Source organism: Trichechus manatus, unplaced genomic scaffold (assembly GCF_000243295.1).
Source record: "Trichechus manatus latirostris isolate Lorelei unplaced genomic scaffold, TriManLat1.0 scaffold00036, whole genome shotgun sequence".
NCBI lineage: Eukaryota > Metazoa > Chordata > Mammalia > Sirenia > Trichechidae > Trichechus > Trichechus manatus.
In genome coordinates, this window is record NW_004443972.1 from 17,698,898 (window position 1) to 17,725,011 (window position 26,114).

Consider the following 26,114-nt stretch of genomic DNA (forward strand, 5'->3'; position numbering starts at 1 on the left):
GGATCCAGCATGTCTTTAAGATATAAAAACATTCTCTTCCATATTAAAATGCTAGTTAATATTAAAACAAATGAAGTCCCTTCTAATGTATCTATTAAATACATTGATGCCTTGTAAAATAAAAGTGCATTTTAGAATTTCTAATGTTTTGTTTTTTTGGATGATGCTCTTTGGCATCTGATATACTTATCTACCTACTCCTCACTATCTTATTATCTGACGTTTTGCATTTATGGTAATAGTAAAAAATCTACTATCCGACTATTTTGCACATTAGCAATGTACATCTGGCAGTAATGAATGCTGAGATGGGTGGCAAGAGTAAGGCTGGCTGTGATGGTCAAGATCATGTGTCAGCTTGGCTAGGCCATGATTCTCAGTGGTTTGGCAGTTATGTAATGATGTAATTTGGCAGTTATATAATGATATAGTATCCTCCATTTCTGTGATCTGATGTGGTCATCCTCCATTTTCTCATAATGCTGATTTTTGCATAACAACCGGGTCTTTGCAACTACTTAACAGGTCGATAAGTGAGGAGCAAGTGTAGTTTGTTTATGGCTTATGTTCTAAGTTTTCCTCCAAATGTTTTCCTCGTCTTGAGTTTCCTTGAAACTGTTTAGGATTTTTAGTTGGCCCCAAATCTATTTTAAAATTCTGATTCAGTAATATTCTTGTTATTCTATTGCTGTCCCACACTACAAAGCTGAGCTCTCATTTTTAGCTCTGTATTTCACAGAATGAAATCAGGTCTATGTGGAGTAAACTCTTGCAAATATTCTGTATGATCTTCTGTAGATCCATTCAATTCTCTGTGCTTGGTTTTGACATCAGTTAAATAAAATTTATTCCTAAATAATAAATCAGTTTCTTTTTCTCCCAAATTCAGATGACAATTTAAAATAATTAATTTTGTATTCCTTTTTTAAAAAAAATGAGAGTTGGCACATATTTTAGTAAGATTACTTCTAAATTCAGTAGATTTTACCTGTGGGGGAAAAAAGAAAAATCTTCATCTCTAGAGCTGTTTCTTCCATGTATCTATCTTTCTGTTTGTTTGTTATAATTATTTTAGTTGAGGAGAAAAAAAGGTTTCAGAGTAGAATCTTTATATAAATATAATTCTCTTTAATTTGTATTTTGTGAATTATTTTTATACCTTCTGATTAAATGTGCTTGTAAAAACACCAAAAATCTAATTCTCCATTATAATTTCAATAGAATTTCAAATCATGAATATTTTTAATGAGTATGGGAAACTCACCATTTGATTTCTGCTATTTATGAATGGGTACGAGCTGATCAGAAGATTTTTTAGTTCTACCTTATTGAAGATGCACAGTCTTTTTTTTGGGGTTATTTTCTTATTCTCAGTCCTTCCACCCCTGCTCCCTCCTCCCTTCAGGGCCTCTTTTTCCAGTTGTTTGAATGATTACTGGAACTTTCCCCTTTGGCAGCTCCATCCCACACTCCCTACCAGGTCCTCTATCTAATTGTGGTGTTTCCCTGACTCTAAAGTCTTCAGAGGCTCCCCACTGTGTACCAACTGAAATAGAATGTTACATCTCAGCTTTCAATACCGTCAGCACCAGACTGTCCATGTTAGCTCTCCCAAAACTCTTAAGCTTTTGCCACTGGAGCGTAGGTTAAGGGCCAGGAGCATTGGCACCAACTAGGAAGTCATTACAAATGCAGACTCCTGGGCGCCCTCTGATCTGCTGGATCAGAATGTGCATGTTAACAAGCTACCAGGTGATTCATATGCACATTCAACTCTAAGCTGTTCTTGAAAAGAACTCTGCATTTTCAGGTGTTTTTTCTATCATTTAACATTAGGTCAGTGGAGTATTTTATATTTTTTTATCCTAAATTTAAAAGTGAAGTAAAGCTATATTATTTTTTAATATGTTGATTTCTGATAGATTTCCCACCCATAATTTGCTACTCCTAATGGGGAAGAAAGACAAAGTTTCTTACTCACAAAGTAATTCTTTGTTTTTAGAGGTTGTTGAATATAACCCGATTAGGCTTCGAGGCCAGAAACAGGCTAATTATAGGGAGGGTATTTTAGAAAAAGTTCAAGATTTCTTTCCTGGACCGAAGTTTCAACATTTTACAGCTAACCCTAATTTTTTTATACAATCATCTCACATATTTTCAGTTTTGGGGGGGTTAAAGGTGAAACACACGAGGATATCATTAAGTTAAAAGCACAGTTAATACTTAACAATAGAATAAAAAAAAACTCGTTGCCATCAAGTCGATTCCGACTCACAGCCTCACAGCTACCCTATAGGACAGAGTAGAACTGCCTCATAGATTTTCCAAGGAGCGCCTGGTGAATTTGAACCACTGACAGTGGAATAGAGTTACTAATATGATGCAATTGCACTGGCAATTGTGCATTTTCTCCAAATACCTTTTCTCTTGACGGAACAAATTTTACATAGACTGTTACTCTATTTTAAGACAAAAGAATGTAAAATTGGTAGTTCTTGTGACAGAACTTTTACTTCATGGAAAAAATTAGATTTCTATATAATATAAAAATACAAATTTTCAGATGAAATGATCATGGTTATATTTTATTGGTGTTCCCGTGATAAATACTATTTCACGGAAAATGTTTAATTCTTAGTTAACTTACTCGTTCCATTCAAAACAATGAAGTCCAGTTTTTTTGAGGGCATCTGGACATCCTGCAGCATTTTATCCAAAGCTGAGTTGTCTTCCAGGATTCTGAGTTCTGATTAAATACAGGGGGACAAGAGTAATTCATTACAACGTGACGTTAGATTATGCAATGCAATAATGAGCAAATATGTGTGTCACTGACCAGACAATACATACTTCAGGTCACAAGCTCTATGTTCAAGTCATTATTTACACACTCAAAAGCCAAAGGAAATCACACTGTGCTAAGAACCTGCTGGTCCTATTCACACATGTTCCTAAAAGCAAGTGAAGGGTGAAATATGACAAAATACCTTCATCAGTCCTGCTGCTATGCAGAGTATAGAGGGGTAGACCAGGGCCTGTTAATATAATCAGAGAGAAAGATGTTTGAGGTACATATTTAAAAAAAAAAAAAAAAGATGGCATACATTACAAAATATTGTTTGTTACCATTTAACTTTGACAGAACACATAATAAATATCATAGTGGTTAAGGAGCTCAATAAATGTTGGCTGTTATTATTATTGAAATGTTTTGTCCCCTTTTCCTTAAAATAATTTCAGTTTGATTTTAAGAAGCATTACTGGAAAGCCACAGGATGCAGCAGAATGAAGCAGGAAAGGAGCTTATGCCCTTCTGGGAGATTTTGGGCGCGTAACAACCTCTGCACCTGATTGTGTCATCTGTGTGAGCTGAGCCTTCGGGACTCTGTGCTCTCATCCTTCCCTGCTCTACGGTGGACCTGAGATGATCGCCTGTCCCTCAAGCTTCGCCCCTTAGGGCAGAGCTCTGGAGTATTCCTCACCTGGAGAAGGGGCGGGTATCCCTGCTGCTGGTTCCACTCTCACATCTGCGCAGTGCCTGACTTGGATAAGTGATTCCTTTCTGGCAAGCGAAAGTGGTTTTCTCACAAGCACATATCTTCATTATTTATCCCAACTGTGATAGTTGCAGTGAGAAGGTAATGTATAGAAAAGCTATTCTGTGAGCCATTTGAATTTGACATATTTGGATGCTAATATTAATTTTCACCCTTCATCAGAACCACAGTAAAGACTCTACACAAAACTGGCTTTGAATCCTGGTTTATGTGTGTGTGACTTCAGACAATATTACCTAAGCTTCAATGTCCTCATATGTAAAATGAGGATAATAATATCTACTTTATAGAGTTTTTAAAGGATTAAACAAGAGAATAAATAGAAAGCTGTTAGCACACACACAAAAGCTGTTACTACAGTGCCTAGTATAAAGTGCATGTCTAATAAATGATAACTAAAAATAGCTATAGTAAAGAATCATAAAGAAAAAGGAAATATAATAATAAAGAAAAGTTCAGATTAATTGGTTTGGAGATCTCTTTTTGGCAACTGACAGTTCTTTTCAGATTATCCAGATTCTTTCTCCCGTTTTGAGAAACATTCTAGCACAATGCTTAGGACAGAGGACTCTGGAAGCAGAGACTGGTGTCTGAATCCTGGTGGGTCTCTTACCAGCTGGGTGACCTTCTGTAAGTCACTTTATCTCTCCTTGTCCAGGTTTCTTCATTTATAATAGAGAAATAAAATAATAATAATAATAGCCACAGAAAATAGAGCAGTGATTGCAATGGGTGACAGGTACCACTGCATACATTTTCTCACTTCAATGGGAAAGTGCATAAAATAATAACAAAAATATCCACAATATGTGTTTATACAAGGATGAAGTACCTGTGTTATACATAAGCTCTGGAGTGTGTGTTTTCAGTGTAAAGCAAGCCATGCAAGTCTCTTGTTAGAATGGAAGGAAAGGTGGTTAAACCCAGGTTTGAGTTAAAAGAAGGGGACTTATGCAATTTCAAGAGCTTCTCAAATTCCAAAGGAGAGAATTGAGCAGGGCAGAACATTTCCCAAGCTGGAGACAGGAAGGGAAACCTCATGGATGGGGAGAGAGGAAAGAAGGTTGCCCAGAGAGAAAAGGAGGCATCAGCTAGTGAGTGCAAGGGGAACTAAAGTATTCAAGGTGAGGGTAAGAGAGGGAGCGACTTCAGATGAACACTGTGAGTCATAACTGCAACTGCCACCCTCCCAGTCAGTTCAAACTTACCCGAACATCTGAGTTGGTAATACTTTGTGTCTTGACTAAATGATACAGAATAGTACTGACATCTTTCTGGATACAGCCCACAAGTAAGGCATGTCACATTTGTGACATCATTAAGTCGGATTCTGTAAAACCAATGGTAGAAATTAAGTGCTTGATGAAAGAAAAAATGCCAGGAAGGAATTGAATAATGCCATATTCCAGTTTCAGAGATTTCAGAATGCCAAAGCAATCCTCAAAAGCCTTTGTTTTTTTAATGCGGAAGAAATACATAAAGAATTTGTAATGACCTTAAATGTCTCATTGTTTTCAATATCACAAAACATCTAATACGTCATTCTCTTTTTTGTTGACATGCAGACTGATTTATAAAGGAATAAAAGCATTCAAGAGCAATCCCAGTTCAATATGAGCTAGGACAAGGAAATAAGAGCCCAGAAATTGTTCATCAGCTAAAAAGACTCAAGTCAACAACTTAATAGAGCACTTACTTATACAAATTTCTTCCTCCTGGCATTCCTTTATGTTCATTACTAAGGTAGTATCTGAGAAGAAAATAAAGTATATATTAATTACATTTTTTTAAAAAGTCAAGTGCATTCCATTTCACTCAAACATCAAGCATTAGCGCACTTGGATCCCCCGCATCCCCACTTCTCAAGACAAAGGCCACTTTTCCCATCATCTCTAAACAGGAGATTCTTTTTCTTGACAGACTAAAACATATGAAAGCAGGAATTTCGCCCTTAATTAAAGTGACAAATAAAAACTCAAAAAGAGCCTTTTGTATGAAAAAAATATGATTGTACAGCTAACCTGAAATTGAGACATCCTCTTCTATGCCATTTTCTGTATTTCCTGTTTTATAATACAAACTCCTAGAGGGCAGGAATCTGTTCTACCTGGCAGTGGCAGTGCCACTTCTAAAGAAGTCCGTTAAGAACTATTTCGGCCAGTGGCAAAATTCTACCATAGTGAAACCAATAAAAATTATAAAAGTATCTCAAATTCTAATTTAAAAAATAACTTTTTTCCATTTACTAATGTAGTCGAAAGCCTCTGCAAAGATTTCCATTTTCCAAAGGGTAAGGCCGAGACATGGATAGACAAAATAGCTTTCATAAGACTTCCAAGAACTCAGTGCCAGAGGAACTCTAAGAAAATGCCCCCGAATGCTAGTTCAGTATTTCACATTCAAGGAAAAGAGGCTACAGCCCTGTAAGGTAAAGCAGGTAAGAGCAGGAGGTAGAGCTGTTTGTGGCATGATATCAAATCTGCAAAGCATATGTGAAAATCATTAAGGCTTCCGTATGTTAAAGAGAAAAAGTACTGAACACGTTCCAAATAGACTACTGTTTATTTGTAGGAGATTTTTCCCTACTTCTGGGCAAAGAGGGCGTGATTACAAGAAGGTTTATATCCTATAGATTATTTGAATACTCACAGGTATTCACTGGTAAGAGCTTCAATCCCAATGACTTCCCAGGCTCCTTTTGTAATAAATGTGCAGTCCTGGCAGGGTTTTTAAAAAAGAGATTAATCAAAGTTAAGTGGAGAAATAAATAATTTGTATCAGGAATTCAGATAACCTTGAGTTTTCTTGCTGGGTCTCTAACCCATCCCACCCCATATGCCATTGAGGAATTTGAATTAGTCTGAATTATTTGTACACATTGATCAAATTTACCAAATAATTTCCACTTCAAGTGAGTTTCAGACAAAAGGACCAACCTGAACTAAATTATGTAGAATACTCACTTTATTATCTATTTGGAAATGACAAATGTGTTTGTAGCCCTCTTCATTACTGATAATCTTGTAGTAGCTAGTACCATCAGCTGTGAAGTGAGGTTCTGAAGGCCTAAACTAGAAAAGAATGGGAAACAAAAACCACATTAAAGCAAATTAGTCTTGTCTCAGTAGCAACTTTAGTTTTAGAAAGTCCTTTCTAACACCTATGCTCAAAAACCCATGTTTCGTTTGCTTGCCAAATGAAATGAGTGTTTCAAAAGAAAATTCTCCTTCCATAAAAAAGGGAGGAAAAAACCCTGACTCACAGGACCTTTTTTGTGAGGCATAAGCAAGAGAATGCACCTTAAGAGGCTCCCCACTGGAGCAGGGCACTCAATAAATATAAGTGGCTACTGTTATTCCTAGACAGTTTCTCCTTATGGAGGGTAACTCTAGGGCTTCTGACTATAAGTGCTCAAAAAATAGTACTAGCCGTTCAGTTTCAAGAAGTGCATTCCCTCAATGTCACAAATGGGCTTGACTGAAACACACCATCATTATTTTTTTGACAGTTTCAGGTTAGAGATGGTTTGTAATTGGGGGAAGGGGGAATTTTATCTTATTTTTTCTGTTCTTTATATGCATTTCTTTTTGAAAGTCAAACTTAAGTCTTTAACCATTTTTGGACCAGTTTCCATAAAGAATGTCTGTCATATATTTCAAATGGAAGCATTCACATAGCTATCATTTTTATTATAAGCCTCTTCATTTTGTTAAATATGCTCAACAATTTATTAAAAACAGTTGTATAGAAATATAGAACCAAATTTCCATTTTTTACAGTTCAATAAGAGAGAGTACTCAGAGTATTCTGTTGTTTAAGCAGAACAGTGCCTTCCCTGCCTGAAAGGAATATGTCGCTTTACGGTTTCGACTTCCTTGCTACATTTGGGAGCAGGTAAGAGATGGTCTTTTAAAATTGTTGGTTCACTTCGCCCTCAATGTTTCCTCTCTTATCAAGCTCCCATTTTGGGAAGGAAGAAAAATGCTTCCCTTTTCTATTTAGTGATTCAAAGCGAATTCATTTATGGAGCAAGCTGAGGCGTGCAGTACACTTGGTGTTCTCATTACAGAGCTCTGAAACACATTCCCCTCTCTAGACCTGTGTTCACAGCCTTATCTTTTTAATACATTTCCCTGTTTCCCCTGGATGGAGTTGTGCCTAGTAGAAATGTGTGAAAAGTGGCATCTGTCTGGTTAAATACAGAGAGGAAAAAACATATTTTTTTCGGAGAGTCGTGAGGAAGTGTAGCATGTCTCTTGCCATGGAGGAAACCACTTTTCATGTTGGCAAACCTCTCCCCTCTGCCCAATCAATGCCTGAAGAAAAAGGACATGTAAATGCTATCAGAGCTCCGAGCCCAGCTGGAAGGGGTTGTGTACCTAGACCAGGAGGCCTCACTTCTATGACTCAAGAAATATATAAATCTTTACGTGCCACTTTTTCCCCCTCTTAAAGACAGCTTAAAATAGAAATGGTCGTAAGAATTAGGTGAGACTTTATCTTCCACACAATGTGACATGATGGCTGGAATTCCTTCACTGGGCTTGCTTCATTCCATGGGCTTGTAGTAACATGATTAGTATTCTACCCATTGTGTAACACAGTGGGAGGGAAAAGCATGAGTCATATCGGAGGGTCACCGCACTTTCTTGGATAAAGTTCTGCATCTGGGTGCCTAGCAAAGTGTGAACCCACACGAGTATGATTTTCTCCAAAGATAGTCGCGTAGCCAGTGTTGTGTGTATGCCGCTGAGTTTCTGCCGGAGGTAATTACATCTCCTCAGGCATTTGTGCAGGCTGTGGATGGAAACTGTGTTTTCTGCCTCTAAAGCACATAACTTCAAATATGAGGTCAATGAGCACATTCTGTATCTTGGATGCCTTTCAGCAATGGTTGCTTTTTAACTTACTGAGAGCTACAATTTGCCCAGGAAGTGTTTTATTTGTTCTTCTTTTGATCTTTCACTTGTTCCCTCATGTTTTCCAACTAAATATGTTATACATTCTCCATAAAAAGATATCTCTACAGGTATCCTTTAAATATTTTGAGAACTAGGTCAACTAACATTTCCATTAACAACCAGTTACATAGGGCCTTAGTTGTGATCATCTATATATTAAATAGCTCTGAGTATCTAACTTATATTACATAAAATCCCATAACTCTTAAATACTTACTCTTCCAACCCAGCCAGTAGAACTCGTTTCAGTGTGTTGCCGTGCCTAGGGAGGGAAAAAGACAATGACAGTGTTTCAAAGAAAAGTGAGATGATGAATTCTTTCCTTTAGCAACAGTTTATGATAATAGAAGCAAAAATGAACACTATCTCCATTCATCTATTTTTATTTATGTTACTATCTTTATGTAAGTACATGAGAGCCTTTACATCTCTCACCTAGAGCTCTGTCCTGACTGCAGGACCATAGACTGCCCTGGAAGCTCCACTGGCCCTTTAAATTCTCCACTGAAAATAACTTCACTGTCTTTCCTCCATCCCTACCAGCCCACTCTTCCTCCTTCACGCTTGTCCTAATTAGTGGCTCCCATTCACCCAAGCTAGAAACCCAGGACTCATTCTAGACTCTTACTCTTCTCACAGTCACTTCTCAGCTCCTGTTGTCTACTTCCTAGGCTTCTCTTGTCCTCTTCCACTGCTGCTGCCTTAGTTCACATCCCCGTGGGTCTCCCTTGGCCCATTGCCATATTCTCCTCACTGGAAACTCTGCTGCTATTCTCTCCTTCCAGTCTGCTGCCCAGCCCTGCCCAGCTCCCAGCTAACCCCAAGTTGGCAACTGATATAACTTTTAAAAAAGTAAATCTCATTAAAATGCCCTACTGTTTAAAACTTTGAAAAGCTCCCTGCTTCTTACAAGATAAGTTCAAACTCCTCAGAAAGGCACCCAGGCCTCACTACTGTGTCTCTCCCCCAACCCCTAGTCATCTGTACCCATAGTCCCTGCAAGCTCCAAGCTACTTCCCTCCCCACCACGCCTTTGCACAGCCATCTTCTTATATTGTCTTCTTGCCCTTGTCTGCTAGCATAGTGCAACTTATCCAGACAGCTCCATATCTCTCCCATGCCACGTCCCTGCTCTATTCCACCTGCTCCCAATAGAGTTAATCATCTTCTTTTGCCCTACATTCCCTCTGTACCTTGATTATACTCTTTTATGGTACAATACCCTGATATTACAGTGATTTAATTGGCAGGAAGCAAAGAGCTTGTATTTTTTGGTTTTAATTCAGGCTGTGTCACATTACCTGAGCAAGGCATTTAGCCTCACTGCCTATCTCCACTGTGCCTGGCATGCTTTAAGTGTTGAATAAATGGTAACTATTATTACTTATTTTCAGATAGGCATTCCATACTAGAACATAAACATTTTGTAGACAGGCATGCTGACCGATTCATCTTTTTTTGTATCCAGAGCTTAGCACAGAGCTTAGAACATAATACCTGTTGCCATCGAGTTGATTCCAACTCATAGCGACCCTATAGAACAGAGCAGAACCACTCCACAGGGCTTCCAAGGCTGTAATATTTACAGAAGCCGATTGCCACATCTTTCTCCTGAGGAGTGGATGGTGAGTTTGAACCTCCAACCTTTTGATTAGCAACAGAGTACTTTAACCACGGTGCCACCAGGGCTCCTTGGAACATAATAGGCATTCAAAAATAGGCATAATAAATGAACGAATCAAGCTATGGGGTGCTAGATTTTCTGAGGTGAGAATCTGCCCTGTGTCCAACCAGGATGGGAGCAGGTAGGGAAGGTGTTTAGGCACAGGGCCCATCACCAGGAAAGGCAGCTTGCCGAGGTGTCCTTGTGATGTGCGACCTTCTACAAGGTTCCACCTTTTCTAAGGCAGACGGGAGTCTAAGACACACCCACAGGCTCCCAAAGGGCCTTTAATCCTGCTCCAGCAGCCTGGCTAGACCTCCTAGTCTCCTGGCCAGAAACTCCCAGCACATCAAGGTAGGATTAACATTTAAGTTTGTTTCAATGTTGCCACCATCTGAAAACAGACTGGTGGTTATCAATTTAAATTCTAAAGCTGTTCACTGCTTTAAAATAGTCACAGTATAGTAATGATTTATAGCCTGTTCATCTATCATTCCTCATTCCATGTATTTTCTCTATGGAAACACTCTTCATTGACCTGCGGTCCCTGGTCCTCTTTGACTTTTTGAATTTTGACATCAGGTTCTATCTTCTGGGTTTCTAATCACTCCCCTTCCCAGTGATAGCATCTATAACTAAAACAGTATTACTAGTGAGTAAAGGGGAAATACAAGTACCACCAGATTTCAGATTATCTAAAAGTTAGTCATGACTTACCCACTTCCTATAGATCAGATACAGAATCAGAAAGAATAGAGTCTCAAACCTCATTTCCTGATTCCCAACATTCATTTTTCTCCCTGATCTCATAGAGCGCTCTGATCCTATGTCGCTTTAGAAGCAGACGTCTCCATTCAATCTTACCGCTGTGCATGTCCAATTTTCAGTGGATTCATCATAGTCACAGATATCCATGACAGAATAGTTCTGAACCCTCCGGAGCCACTGCAAAGAAATTCTTTCTTGGGTTACCCAAGTCACATCACACAAGTAATGATCCCTGGAAGAAAGAAGAAAAGAAAAGGAGGGAAAGAAGGAAGGAAGAGAAGGAGGAAGGAAGGAAATGAAGAAAAAAAATTATTTCTAGACATTGGTACATACAGAAATTTTACTCCGTAACATGAAATCAATCTTAATGGGACACACAATTTAAATGTTTGTTGAAATCATTTAATACCATAATATTCACCTTTCCTTAAAGCTTAAAGTGCAGTTCAACTTTGAATGGAAATTAAAGTAGATCTAACAGGAAAAACAGTAGCTAACATTCTATACGTGACTCCAACCACGTACGCAGGATTGATCAAGCCCTCAACTTGGCCTTTGCTGTGCCATGTAGTCAAGGGTGGTGTCTTCCCATCTCCTTTCTGCTGTCTTAAAGGAACAGTGCAGTGAGGCCAAGGGCACTTGCTGAGATGTGAGTATTTTCTGGTAATTTGACATGCTCCTCTAGGAAATTTTTCCTGTTAGGATGAAACTACGGCTGACCTTTTTCTCAACTTCATTTTCAAACGGAGAAAAAATTGACTCACACTTTCACAGACTTTGAAAAACGAAGAATTATATTCTAAAAAACTGTTCTCAAGAGTCAAAACACGAACCATGTGATGAAATTAAAGGAACCCTGTGATATTTTAACATAAATTTATACAAGTAGCGATATCTCTAGCATTGCATGTTCCCCCAGCACATACCTTTAAAAAATTTTTTGGAACCACTTTCTGATTTATAGCAAAATGCATGGAATTCATCATTTACTTTTCTGCTTGAGTCCTAACATTATTTGCTCTGGATAGCTTTTTATGTTTTCCTCTCAGTGTGAATTTGAGTGATTATTCTTAAATCACTCCTCTCCGGTGTTTACTTAAAGGCTTCCTCCCTTTTGTCAGAAGATTCCAAAGGAATCTTGTACCTTATATTTCTTTATATCCGCCTCCCTACTCTAGTCTCATGGCCATATCTTCCCTCCCCAACCCTCACCCCCTACTCCAAAAGGCTTCTCTCTCTATGCTATTCCCTCCACAACCTGCGCTCCACCTCTCCTCTTGACATTTTGCGATCCCTGCTTGGCTGCAAGCTCTCTGAGGACAGGGTCCACATCTGTCTTGTTCTCAGGGGTATCCCCAGGGCGAAGCAGAACGCCTGGCACAAATACAGACTCAGTCAGTGTCTGTGGAATGAAGCACTGAAGGAAGGAAAAAATCCTTTCCCGATTTCTGTGTCCCAAATAGTTCTGTCCTTCCTCAGAATTCACAGATCACTTCCTATATCCACACTACCTTCACAGACACTAAATACTTGAGAACTTGGGATGGATCGGGCTCAGGGCAAAACACTTTAATTCCCCTCACTACCTGTTTTGACAGCTGAGGGCACTGAATGGATTAGAGGGCTGGGGTCTTTGGGCCTCCATGCTGCCCGCCCCACATGACAGCTGTACTGAAAGCTGACACCCTTTTCACGGGGCACCAAAGCACAGCATTTCCACAAATATGGACTCATCTCCATTCCAGTCCTTTTTCCTATTTATTAAAAACCTATACACTAGTTCCTCTAAAAGTTAAACATAGAGTTACCATATGACCCAGTAATACCACTCCTAGGTCTGTACCCAGAAGTGAAGGCAGAAATACAAACCGATACTTGCACACCAGTGTTTACTGCAGTGTTATTCACAATAGCCAAAAGGTGGAAACAACCCAAGTGTCCATCAACAGATGGATAAACAAACGTGGTATATCCATACAATGGAATCTTACTCAGCCCTAAAAAGAAATGAAATTCTCATGCATGCTGCAATACAGATGAACGCTGAAAACACTATGCTGAGTGAAATAAGTCAGACAAAAAAGGATAAAAATTGTATGATCTCACTTATAGAAAATATCTAGACTAGGCAAATGCATAGAGACCAAAGCTTATTAGTGGTTACCAGGGGCTGGGGGAGGGGGAAACAGGGAGTTATTGATTAAGGGGTACTGAGTTTCTGTTTATGATGATGAAAAACATTTGGAAATGGAGAGTAGCGATGGTTGCACAACATGGTAAATGTAATTAATGTTACTGAATCGTGTACTTAAAAATGGTTAAAATGGCAGTGTTTTGTTACATATATTTTACTACAATAAAATTTAGAAAAATACAAACCTATACATTGTCTTGTCTCAATGGCTGGTAAGCCTCAAACACCCCATGAAGATTCCCAAAACACCACACCCCCCTTTTGTTCAATCTTGCCCTCCAATCTGAAACCACTCTCACTCTCCAACTTCTTTAGGTCTTAGCTCAAATGTCCCTTTGTCCATGATACTTTCTGGAAAACCCCCTCCTTCTGCACTCCCATCACCAGTCTTACGGTGTTTATCACAAGCTGCCAGGCTGCAGGCTCTGAGCATGGACTGCTCCTTCCTTCATATGCCCAGGAGCAGGGGCACACTTGTCTCATCTGACTCTTCTGCATTGAACCCAATGCCAAGGAGTTAAATGAGAAAATGCAAAGGCAAATAAATCTTACCCAGGATAGATAATAAATACTTGCAAGGGGAACGGATGATGAAAAGCATAATAGATAATGAAGCTTTTTGAAATTAATTTTCTAGACCAGGGGTTGGCAAACATTTTCAATAAAGGGCCAGATAGTAAATATTTTAGACAAAACACGTTTTCTGTCACAACTACTCAGCTCTGCCGCCGTAGCCCAAAAGCAGCCACAGATAACATCAACGAATGAATGTGCCTGTGCTCCCATAAAACACTGAAATTTGAATTCCATGTAACTTTCACAGGTGATGAAATATTATATTATTATTTTTTATTTTGTTTGGACCACTTAAAACTGAAGAGCAGAGCGTTTCAGTAATTTGCCCAAGGTCTCACAACTGCTCTTACTGGAGGAGCATATAGAAACAAGTGGCAGGCTGGATTTGGCCCATAGGCTCTGGTGCGCTCACCTTGCTCTACACCAGTGGGTTATTTTATTTATTTATTTTTTTAAGGTCAAAAACCCTTTGAGAATCTGATAACAATTATGTACCTCTCTCTAGGAAAAAAAATGCCTCCCACACGCATGCACAGTTTTCGAGGGTTCCATGGACATAAGTTAGGAACCTGCGCTCCAGAAATACCCTTCTCGTTTGTTCAAGTGTTCTAGTTAGGGGGGTGGAGTGGTGCGGCGGGGGGAGAAGAACTTTTAAAGTGTTTAAGGGGTCACCCCGGACTAAGTAGCTTTATCTACTAAAACCCGTTGGCATTGAGTTGATTCCGATTCATAGCGACTCTTACAGAACAGAGTACAACTGCCCCATAGGGTTTTCAAGGCTATAATCTTTACGGAAGCAGACTGCCACATCTTTCTCCTGTGAAGCTGCTGGTAGGTTCAAACCTTCAACCTTTCAGTTAGCAGCTGAGCACTTAACCACTGCACTACCAGGGCTCCCTGCTTTATCTACTATATGCCAGAAATTATACTTCAGGGTCAGACACCAACAATATAAAAGTAACTCTTCCCCATTTGAAAACCTTGAGTACTGGAATCTGGGAAGTCAGCCAGGAAACTCACATGTAGCAGGCATCTTCCCTGCCCCCCTCCTAGATCAAAGGTTAATGAACTTGTATCCTCCACTACCTTTGTCATTCTCCACAGCTCAGGATGTACTCTGTACCCTGTGGGTACTCAATAAAGGCAGGTTACCAATGGAACGTTCAGTAATTTTCTAATGTTCTTAGAAACATACCTTTCTTCAACTGAGTTTTTCTCAAGGATTAGGAATTAAGGGGGGACAGAATGGGGCTGCATAACCCAGCCCTGAGCTGACCTCAGACCAGGCTGCGATGTCAATGAACCATGAAAAAGATAATAAGGAAATCAACAGCTCGATTGTACATTTTACTGAGAGGTGTAAGGCCCCACTTAAGACCAGAAAAATCCAACAAGCAGAATTATAAATATGCTTTGTACTACATGCCAATTTTATTCTGCAAAAACAGAGAGGCAAATACTGAGTAGACTTTTGTTACATAATGGTTGATGGAGAGGGAGAGAGGGAAGGCAGACAGCGTGACCTCTCTCAAGCCTGTGACTGCTTATCTCAGGTTAGTCACAGTGATTCAATCAGCTCTTCTAACTACTAGAACTGGACTAGTCCAAGGATATTTAATGTGGTTTATTTTAATACTAAAGCAATGGAATAATTTCTGGACATAATTATAGGAATTCACACTCATGTGGAGCCTTCTATGTGCCAGGAACTGTTCTAAGCGCTTTACAGAAAGTTCACAACCACTCTCTGTGGCAGGTACTGTTATAGTTCATGTTTTGCAGACAAGGAAACTGAATCTCAGAGAGCTTAAGTAACTTACCCAAGGTCTCACAACTGGTCAGTGGGGGAGTCAAGATTAAACCCAGCAGTTGCCTTCAGGGGTCATGTTCTTAGTCACTATGTTATACCGCCTCTGTAGAACTTTCATTCATCGCTTTGTTAAACATTATTAGCTACCTTAATTCTCTTGCTTCTTTTAAGCATAAAATTTTTCACTCAGTGAAATCTATTTATTCCCAGAGAGTTGTGCGTAAATGAATTTTATAAAGCAAATCATATTTGAATTCACTAAGAGAGACCTGCTTTTGAAAATCAAATTATGGGGAAATCCCTTTGTAAGGTGATTTGCCTGCCTTAGCACAATGCTTTGGGTGATATTAATTCCCCTGATTTCTATAAAGTCGTATAAATGTTTCTTTTGGTATATTAAACCAAAAAAAAAACAAAAAACAAAAAACCTGTTGCCGTTAAGTCAATTCTGACTCATAGCAACCCTACAGGTCGGAGTAGAACTGCCCCATAGGGTTTCCAAGGAGTGGCTGGTGGATTCAAACTGGCGACCTTTTTTTTGGTTAGCAGCCATAGCTCTTAATCACTGCACCACCAGGGCTCCTTTGGTACATTAAGTATACTTAAAATGAGAACTGCATTTACTAACTAGAAGGAATATTAGAGAGAAATATGCTACTAAGAGCAATTGCAGACCCTGGAGTGATTAATTCAGTGAATCACTTGAGGAAGAGGGTGTACTGCCAGTGCTGGCCTTGGGCTCCATGCCACCCTCTGCTCTGATCGGGATGCCAACCTTCTGGGTCCCCTGACAGTCAGATAGCTGAGGAGAGGAATGGTTGGGGTGAGACTGAGCATATCTGAAGGATGTAGCCCCCACAGGTGGCAAGCCCCTAATCTAGCCTCCTTTCTTGCTAAATAGCAGGTGTCACTGACCTTCCAGGATATTTCAGTTTCATTTATTTATCTCCTGTGTGACAACCCTGGTGGAGCAATGGTTAAAGAGCTGGGCTTCTAACCGAAAGGTCAGCAGTTCAAAACCACCAGAGGCTCCAAGGGAGAAAGATGTGGCAGACTGCTTCTGCAGAGATTTACAGCCTTGGAAACCCTATGGGGGCAGTTCTACTCTGTCCTATAGCATCGTTACGAGTTGAAATCTACTTGATGGCAGTGGGTAGTGATGAGTGACAACCTCAGGCCCTGATGTGCCTACTTTCCAGACCAAGGGTCATCATCAACTGTTCTGAAGAGGCTTACAAAGACTGTTCAGCTATTATGTCCCTCCCAAACAGAGATAATAGGGGTGAGGCACGTCATGAGCTGGGTGTGAGGGGCATCTGGAGCCATTCAGTAAATACTGGGTAGAGTTACCTCAGTAGAACATACTCTCCCCAATCCTTCAGCTTCAGGCCACAGAATGAGTACATCGCTGGGAGGGGGTAGAAAAGGGGGGTTGCTATGTAAGGTCATTTTGAAGGCTATCTTTGGTACTGGCTCTGTGAACTCCTATTCCACGTACAGAAAGTCACATGTACAACCCACCTCATCCATCCATCCATTCATTCATCGATTTATCTATTCATTTAGTACCAAATCAAGCAAGGTGGCAAGGAGGCCATGCCTTGATTCAGGGTTCAACTTGGACTATTGGAAGAGTGGACTGGATCCCCTTTCCACTTGTTTTCAGAGGAGCAACATTCCCCATTTCTGCTCATTCCTAGCAAAATGACAAATCAGCCTTATCCTCCTACAGGAGTTTACTTGTTGGAAGTTCTGTGTAGAAACGACATAGACTAAGGGTAACTAACACAGGAGCACAAGCACATGAAGGAAGAAACATGCGGATCCTGTAAGGTCTCATATTGCAGGAAATAGTGAATTACCAGACAACAAAACAGAAGGTGCTGGGCATTTTCCTAAAAGGCAAAACTTGCCTGGATCAGCTTGGCACTGCTGGATCTTTGCATGTGGCCAGAAAATGGTGCATCACCATGTACTAGAACATTTTCCTACAGAGGACCTAGAGCCTGGTTTTGGCAAAACCGCAACCTTGCTGATGTTAACAGAGACCAGAGCGGTATTTTAAATACCTTATAAAACACATTCTTGAGGCATTTCCAGAAGAGATTCTTTGGTAAAATACATTCAACACAGAACATCCACAGTGAGTGAGGCTGCCTTCCCCATGAGTGCAGGGTAAGGAACCACAAAGAGCGAAGACTTAATGATTAATTCAGATAGGGTGAAAAACAAGCTCTTAGATTTGTTTAATTTTCCTGAGCTCAGAACTTCACAACTGTTCCTTTGGAAAGTGATTTTTAAGTTGGCAAGATTTTTTTCCTTCATCTGTAAAATGATCCACAGGTACTTGTGGGGAATAAATGAGATAACACAAGCAGAACACAAGGCACAGTCTCAGCCCATAGTCACTGTTCAATAAAAATTATATCCATTATTCAAATATTCTAGTCTGGCAGTTTGCAGGCCTCTGTCCTAGTCCCTGCTCCCACGCTAACCTTCTGTGTGACCTTAAGTCATATTCAGTCTTGGAGTCATTGATCTGAAGAGTTTACATCCTCCACTTAATTATAAGTGCTAACATGGTAAAGGTCCAGCCCTAGGGATGTTTGTGAATATAAATAGTGGATGCTCAACCAATGGTAGTTGAAGAGATGGCCGGAGGGGACCAAAGAGCAATTTTAGAACCTCTGGGTACATTTTTATACTCTTGGACAACCATAGGAGAGAAAAAAAAAAAAAAAAACTTTACTGATGCTAATTTTGCCCTGGACTGAATAGGTAAATATAAATATTTCTGACCAAGTCAATAAATGAATAACCACAGAACAAAACCTACAGTGTGCCTGATATAGGTAATGCAACCCCAGGGAAAGGAGATGCTTCCATATTGCTCTGATGTTCCCTACAGGGCTGTGTGGGCACTAGCTGAACTCACACGGGGAGGCGCATGGCACAGTGCTCAATAGCTCTTTCTTTCAAGCTAGAAAGACAGATTTGAATAAAGACTCCCACTTGGTCATTTTCTTAAGATCTAGGTTTCATTTTCTTATCTGTAAAACAGGCATATAGTAACAGCTGTTATAAAGACAGAGTTATTTTAATGATTAGTAAGATGAAGCATGTGATAATGCCCTGTGCCGAGTACATAGTGGTACATAGTGAGTGCTTAATGTGTGCTAAAAAAAGCCCACCAGTTGCCATCAAGTCAATTTAAACTTATGGAGACACCACATGTGTCAGGGAAGAGCTGCGTTCTGTAGGGTTTTCAATGGCTGATTTTTTGGGAGTAGATTGCCAGGCCTTTCTCCCAAGGTATCTCTGGGTGGACTTGAACCTCCAACTTTCTGGTTAACTGCTAAGCACATTAGCCATTTGCATCACCCAGGGACTCCCAAAATGCACTAGTTGTTGTTATTTAAACACTAAAACAAAACCAATAAAGAGCTACTTAATGGCCATACATTGCACCCAATATGGTGGTTATGTTTACAGGAAAATCAACTAGGCGCTGGAGGTACTTGATGGAAGAATCTCAAACCACTAAGGATTATTTAAGCAAGTGACATCCTGAGGCACACCGGTGTCACAGGTTAATCCACAGTTCCCCTGGATTTCTCTAAGCCTTACCATGGCAGAATACCATGATCTGCTCCAGTCACCCTGGCCTCCCAGCTGTTCCTCTACTACACCAAACACGGCTCTCTGCAGAGTCTTTGCATTTGCTCTTCCTCTGTGGCCCCAGCTCTCCATCTCTTCTCACAGGTCATCTTACCAGAGAGGCCTTCCCTGACTACCCCCCCACCATCTCTATTCCCCTTTAACCTGCTTTAGGTCTTTTTCACAACGTTTTTCACCACCTGACATTTATATTTTTGTTTACCTGGTTACTGCCTGCCTGCCCCTACTACAGCATAGGCTCCATGAAACCAGGGACTTATCTGCTTTGTTCATTAAGAATCCTCATCAACAAAAAGTTGCTGAATGAAAGAATGAATGACTGCCAGCACAGGGTGACAGTATGAGAGGCTGCGATGGATTCTGCTACTCATTTTTAGAATGTTCTCCCTGGGAACTATGAAACTGCCTGCAACCCAAGCATTCAGTCAAGAGTCTTACCCGGCTAATACAGAAGTAGGAGCCGTGATTTGTACAGAAGTTGCATTGGTGGTTAGGCTGAGGGAGTCTGTATTTACAATAAAGAACTTTACAGTTGGATTCACAGCTCCTGCCTAGGAGAAAGTAATCATGAGATTAGTATTTGTAAAAAAAATAACATCACTACAATACTGTCTGCATTACGGTCATAAATTTTAGCAACCAGACACATTCAAACAATTTAAATAAAATGAATGCAAGAGTTGAGAAACGCGGCCTTTTTACATTCAGGGAGAAAAACATGTATTACTTAAAGTCCACAGCACTCCTGTTTAAATAATGAAACGTTCATAATTTTGTACTTTATGCAAGAGAGGATAAACTTCTTGAAATCAATTCTATTATTTTCAAATACAGCTTGACTCCACAAGACAAGAGGTCTTTGATGGCCAGTCGTTATGAAGAACACCTTGAGTTCAGTGAAAGACACAATCCACCAGGAAAATTCGTTTATCTGAGCCAATAGCCAATGTTCCAAATTATGAAGCTATAATTTTTACTCCAAGTTCAGTTCACCATATTGGAGCTTTACAATCAATATTATGACAAAAATCTATAAAACCCCTTTAAATATACAATATATATTTTTGTCATAATAAATCTTCGATTGACAGATTAGTTTGAAATAATATGGTATTTTTAGTGAGAACATTTTATGTTTGGTTTTTTTTTGCCAGTTCCACTCTTCAAAATATAACATTCCACTGACAAACACATCTCCATATTTAGTCTCTGATTTCTTTTAACTTCCAATGTCTTCCTAAAATGGCAACTCTTCATAAAGCAAATTGATTGAGTTGATAAAAATAAAAATCCCTTTTCCCAAATTGTTTGCAGCAAAAACATTTTACTGTTAGATTTTCCGACAGACCATACTGTGGCTGTCCTTATTACGGTCCTAGTGAAGAACCCTTGGTTCTCTCCTAAATCCCCCTCTTTCCTGGCTTACACTGGTTAACACAGCTCTTCAATTTTAATAAATGCGCACCCTAGAGGGGCAAACAGCCTTGACAATCGAGATATGACACTACTGTGGGACCTGCAAAATTTACATTAGTGGCAAATCTGTAATTGAACCACTAAAACTAGTCAGGAGCCCTGGTGGCGCAGTGGTTAAGAGCTTGGCTGCTAACCCAGAGGTTGGCCGTTTGACTCCACCGGCCGCTCCTTGGAAACCCTAGGGGGCAGTTCTACCCTGCCCTATAGGGTCGCTGTGAGTCGGAATCCACTTAACCGGCAATGGGTTTTAATGGGTTTTTAAAAACTAGTCAGGTAGCTGGCTAATTAGCAATACAATGTGATGTACAACCAAGCTTTTCAACCTTATCTAGTGCCCATTCCACCTCCTGCACATGAGGTAAGCTTCTGATTCAGCTACAGCCTCTCTTCTCCTCCACTCAAATATTTTCATTCCCCCTACCTCTTTCAAAAGCATTTCTCTCATCTTTTTCTGCTTGTCATTCCTCAAAGTTTTTGGAGAAATTACAAAACCTTAAATCACACTCTTTCCTGGGATAATAAAAATACTTAAAAATTGCCAGATGCTGTTGACTTCAGCAAGAGTAATCACAGCAAGCTGTTGAAGAGAGACTGACAATATTTTCATTAGCAGGAAGGGTTTAAATGAAACCATTCTCCTCCTATCAAATCACTGAACCACTACGCGGATAGGAGCACAGACCTTTGGATATGGAACCCGCACTGTCTTTGGGTACTGCAGTGACTCATCAGAGTAGAAGGAGTATTCGATAAGCGGGACTTCTGTGTCGTTAAATTGGGCATATGCTAAAAAAGTGCCGTTTGGAGACCACCACAGAGCAGAGTAGGCACTGAAGACTTCCTCTGAAAAAACACATAAATTGTTCTGTTACAAGAAGTAGCTGATAAATTGGCTTTGGCATTCAAAATATTGTTCTCATTAGCTTTAGTAATTACAGTAGAGTTCAACTAATGAACCACTTTGCATTTGCTGGGCTTCCAAATTCAGAGTAATACAAATGAATAAAAATAAAATCTTCATAATTGTATCTGCATTTTAAAAATAAGTAACCCATTGAACCATTTTAGAATATTTTAGCACACAGTATTTAATATATGCTGTCTATATTTTTTTCTTCAGCTTATAATTCTCTAAATTTATGCCCAAAACTTACTAAAAGTAAATTTCACACAGGAGGCTGATTCTTCTTTCTGATTTTCAAACAGTCAACATGCCAACACACTCTCCCCAACTGGGCTCAGTTTGTACTGAGCCCGTGGGGTACTGGTGGGTGGTGTGTAGCTCCAGGCTATCAAACCAATATGGTGCCCAGAGTTTACTACTCTTGGCACAAACAAGGTGTGGGAAGGATGGATTTAGTACAGCAAAGAGCTCCATGAGACCCCTTCTGAGAAACATCTCCTTTGCCCAGCCCAGAAACTGAAAATTCCCTTGGATTAACACCCTGCTCTGGTGTATATGCTGATGGGTAAGGGAAGAGGGTCAAAGAGAGAGGCAAAGGAAAGAAAAAGTTTTACTTTCTAGTATATTCTTGGACTTGTTCTCAATCTCTGGCAAATGCAGCTTTTCCCTACACTTATTATGGGCTCTATTCAAGGAATAGAGATCCCTGGAAGGTGCAAATGGTTAACTCGCTCAGCTGCTAACAGAAAGGCTTGTGGTTCAAGTCCGCCCAGAGGTGCCCAGAAAGAAAGGCCTGGAGATCTACTTCCAAAAAATCAGCCATTGAAACCCCTATGAAACGAAGTTCTATTCTGACACACATGGGGTCACCATGAGTGGAAATCCACTTGACGGCAACTGGTTACTGTTTATCCAGGGGATATCCAATCTCTGGCTCCTAAAATGCCAAAATGTCTTCTACCAACTGGGAATGAAGGATTCAGGTAGACTGGGTATAGACTTTTATTCTTTATGCAGATTTAATCCACAAATGGCATGTATTAGATTTGAATGTAAACATAATAGTAAAAGCATAGAAAATAGAACCTTATGGTTAGCAAATCATCACTTCCAATCAGTTTTTTGATGCTTAAGCCTGCTCTACAAGTTTTCTCTAAATGATAATTTTCAATAATATAATAATAATAGTAATAATAATTATCATGATGAACAGCTTACATTTAATGAGTGCTAACTATGTACCTGCTCTGTTCTACAGGGTCACTATGAGTAGGAATCAACTCTATGGCAGTGAGTTAACTATGCACCAGGCATTGACAAACAACTGATATCTACTGTCTCAATTACTCCCTACAATACCCCATTACATAAATGAGCAAAATGAGGCAGGCCTAAAGAGGGTAAGTAATTTTCCTAGAGTCACCTGGCTAACAAGCAGTAGAGTTAAAAATAATAAACCCAAATCCACCAGATTCCAGAGTCCATGCTTTCCATCTCCATGCTATACTGCCCCTTCTTAACTCTATTTTAACACTTCTAGTAACCAAAGATCTGGGAAGGCAGCCTACTCTCCCTTTCAATGCTTCATACACATATCATTGAGTTAGTTTAATGTGGCAATTTAGAATTTAAAAAACTCTTATTGAGTCTTCATGAAGATCCCTGGGTAAATCTGTTCATAGCCCATTTTACAGAGAAGGAAATTAAGGATTGGAGCGACTGAGTGAATTATCTAAAACAAGAACTAGAACCCAGGCCTTGTGATTCCAAATCAAGTGGGTTCCACTCAGTGGTGTCACTAAGTGACTAAGGGAAAGAAGGAGTGATATACAGCAATTACGATTTACGGATAACATTAGTACAAAAAACATTACTAAGGATTCTGCACGGCCTGGTACAGGAGGAGATCCATGGGGGGCTTTGCGGGGGGGGATGACACCATGAGTTACCGCCCTGGGTGACACCAACCCTAGTGACGCCGCTGGTTCCACTAAGAACTTCTTCATATACTCAGCTGATGTCTCATTCCCCGTAGCTTCTAGCTACTGATTCTAGCCTATGATAATGATGCAATTACATAAAACGAATCAATTACAGCAAAATTTTGGGTTTTTAAATTACTTTTAAATATAAGTAGCAGGTAGTATTTGTTTTTAATTAAGCGATTGTTTGGAATACAGAACCTACTTTTCCATGTTGGCAATGTAATGAAATCATTATTATAAAATTACTTCTGGTCAAATTCAAAGTCCTAAGAATGAAGAGATCATTTATAGTTGCCTTTTACCTATAAAAATTATAGAGGGAAGAATGTCAAAGAGAGGAAAAGATTTCCAGTCCCTTCGTGATACAAAACTGGCTGTGGGCACAGGTGTCTCTGGCATCTTTCCTCTCTGCACCTGTGCTACCTCTTGTCCTGCCACTCAGATCTTCCTAATGTACCCTCTGGACCTAGTGCTCTGTCCTGAACAGGACACTTAACAAACTTAATGACAATCATTTGTTGGCATCTTTGTTTCCTTCTCTGGGCTGAATTTCCTGAGATCAGCAACTGGGCAGCGTTTGTTTCTGTGTCTCCTCCCGTACCTCACAGGTGGTTGGCATTCAATGGTGAAGTGCTCTGAATTGCCACAAGCTCCCACTGTCAACACTAATACTTTAGGGGGTAAAAAGTGCCCCATGTTATAAAATTATTTATTTCTCTATCCATTCTTCATCCTTCCTTCCACCAAAAATTCTCATTTTCTGCTACGTGTTAGGTCACTACATTCATCCCAAGTATGAATACATTAATTATAAAATTAACTGCATTACTAAGTATGAATGTAATGCAATTAATTTTATACTAGGATATAAAGCATTATTTTTAAAAAGAAGATACTTATTAACTAAATTAAGGCAAAGGGAAAATATGGAAAAAGTGATAGAGAAAAATATCGGGGACATGGGGTGCGGCGGGGGCACAAGCACCTGCAGGTCAGTTCTCTGGTGAGTCTCGCTCCCGAGTTGGGCACATGGCCTCGTTCCTAGTCTCATAGTCTTTTTTCTTCTTTAACTTATAAATTTACAGATTCTTAAAATGTACTGTCTTTCATTTCCAACAAGTCCCATGGCCACAGCAGAGAGGGTGGCTCCAGTAGGAGAGTGGATCCTATATATGGAGAATCAGGTATGCTCTTTTCTAAGTATGGATCATGTTATGGATTGAAGTGTTCCCCTCCCCCCCAAAATATATGTTGTAAATCCTAACCTCTATACCTGTGGTTATAATTCCATTTGGGAATGGATTGTCTTTGTTATGTTAATGAGACAAGATTAGAGTAGAATGTGTCTTCAGTCAATCTCTTACAAAATATAAAAAGAGCAGATTAGGATAAGCAAGCAAACAAGCAGAGATGTGGGAAGATCGATGTCAAGGCACATGGAGATCTCCAAGGAACCAGGAAACAAGCTGAAGAAACAAGAACCTCCCTCTAGAGCGAGCTAACAGAGAGAGAAGGCCTTCCCCTAGAGCCAGCGCCCTAAATTTAGACTTCTAGCCTCCTAAACTGTGAGAAAATCTATGTCTATTTGTTAAAGCCATCCACTTATGGTATTTCTGTTATAGCAGCACTAGATAACTAGACAGATCATTTGTAAATGCACAAAACCAACTGTGGGACTTTAAGGACTGAGTCCCATTTTTAGAGCAAGACCACACTGGAGCTGCGAAGCCATTCTTCCACATGTGAATGGATTAGTCATGAACAGGGAAAATGAGATCTCTCCAGCTATTATCTGCCTTAGAAACGAAGTTAGTGTTAGCTGTGTTCTTATCTTAGAGAGGGAGGGTCAAAGGTTTTGGAAGAGGCTTCACCCAGTTCAAGTTGGTGACCCTGGACACCAGGCTATTGTCTGCCAAGTATTAAAGATTTTTTTTTCAATCTCTAAGAGACTAGTGTTAGTAAATTTCATTATAAGTTTTAATCAAATACTTATTTCTAGGACATGAGAATTTGTTTACCTTTTAAATTGTTTGATTATCCATTATAATTGAACTTGATTTGGGTAAGAACCAAAATTAAGTCATAAAGAAAAATTATTGTTTTAGCTATGAAGAAGAAATAATAGGAGGAGATAAGAATGAGTCTGATAAGCATGAGGCAATCTTGTGAATAGTTTGGAACAGCCTCAGAATGCCTTTTCTTTGGCAACTATAAATATTAAACATGTTTTACTAATATTTTCTAAACTGTTTTTCTAATATTTCCTAAAAATCTTTACCCTAAAATAGAGACTATTCCTTTTTTAAAATTTTTAGTTAGTTTTGTTTTTACTCATTTTTTCCTAAGCCTTTCTGATTATTTTCTTTTTTTAAAAAACAGGAAGTCATGATTTGTTCAAGTTCAAATGATCACAACTGTTCTATAAAAGAGGCAATCTTCCCCCTTTACTCTCTCACCTCTGGACAATATTTTGTCATCTTTTGGAATGTTGTGGGGTATTTAGCTTTCTTTAGTAATTTCTGGGAGCCCTGATGGTGCAGTG

At 39.5% G+C, this 26,114-nt stretch overlaps 1 protein-coding gene across 9 annotated transcripts in view; it reads right to left on the minus strand.

The window, feature by feature from the left end:
* DPP4 (dipeptidyl peptidase 4) overlaps nt 1–26,114 on the minus strand; it is a 100,887-nt gene that overhangs the window by 26,770 nt on the left and 48,003 nt on the right. For all 9 annotated transcript variants that reach the window (XM_004375425.2, XM_023730472.1, XM_023730475.1 and 6 more), the window contains 10 exons: nt 21,366–21,526; nt 19,646–19,758; nt 11,046–11,181; nt 8,736–8,780; nt 6,521–6,628; nt 6,207–6,274; nt 5,254–5,307; nt 4,766–4,887; nt 2,988–3,035; nt 2,648–2,746 (listed from right to left, as the gene is read on the minus strand). In XM_004375425.2, coding sequence (XP_004375482.1) covers nt 2,648–2,746; nt 2,988–3,035; nt 4,766–4,887; nt 5,254–5,307; nt 6,207–6,274; nt 6,521–6,628; nt 8,736–8,780; nt 11,046–11,181; nt 19,646–19,758; nt 21,366–21,526 — 954 coding nt within the window. The remainder of the gene's footprint in view (nt 1–2,647; nt 2,747–2,987; nt 3,036–4,765; nt 4,888–5,253; nt 5,308–6,206; nt 6,275–6,520; nt 6,629–8,735; nt 8,781–11,045; nt 11,182–19,645; nt 19,759–21,365; nt 21,527–26,114) is intronic.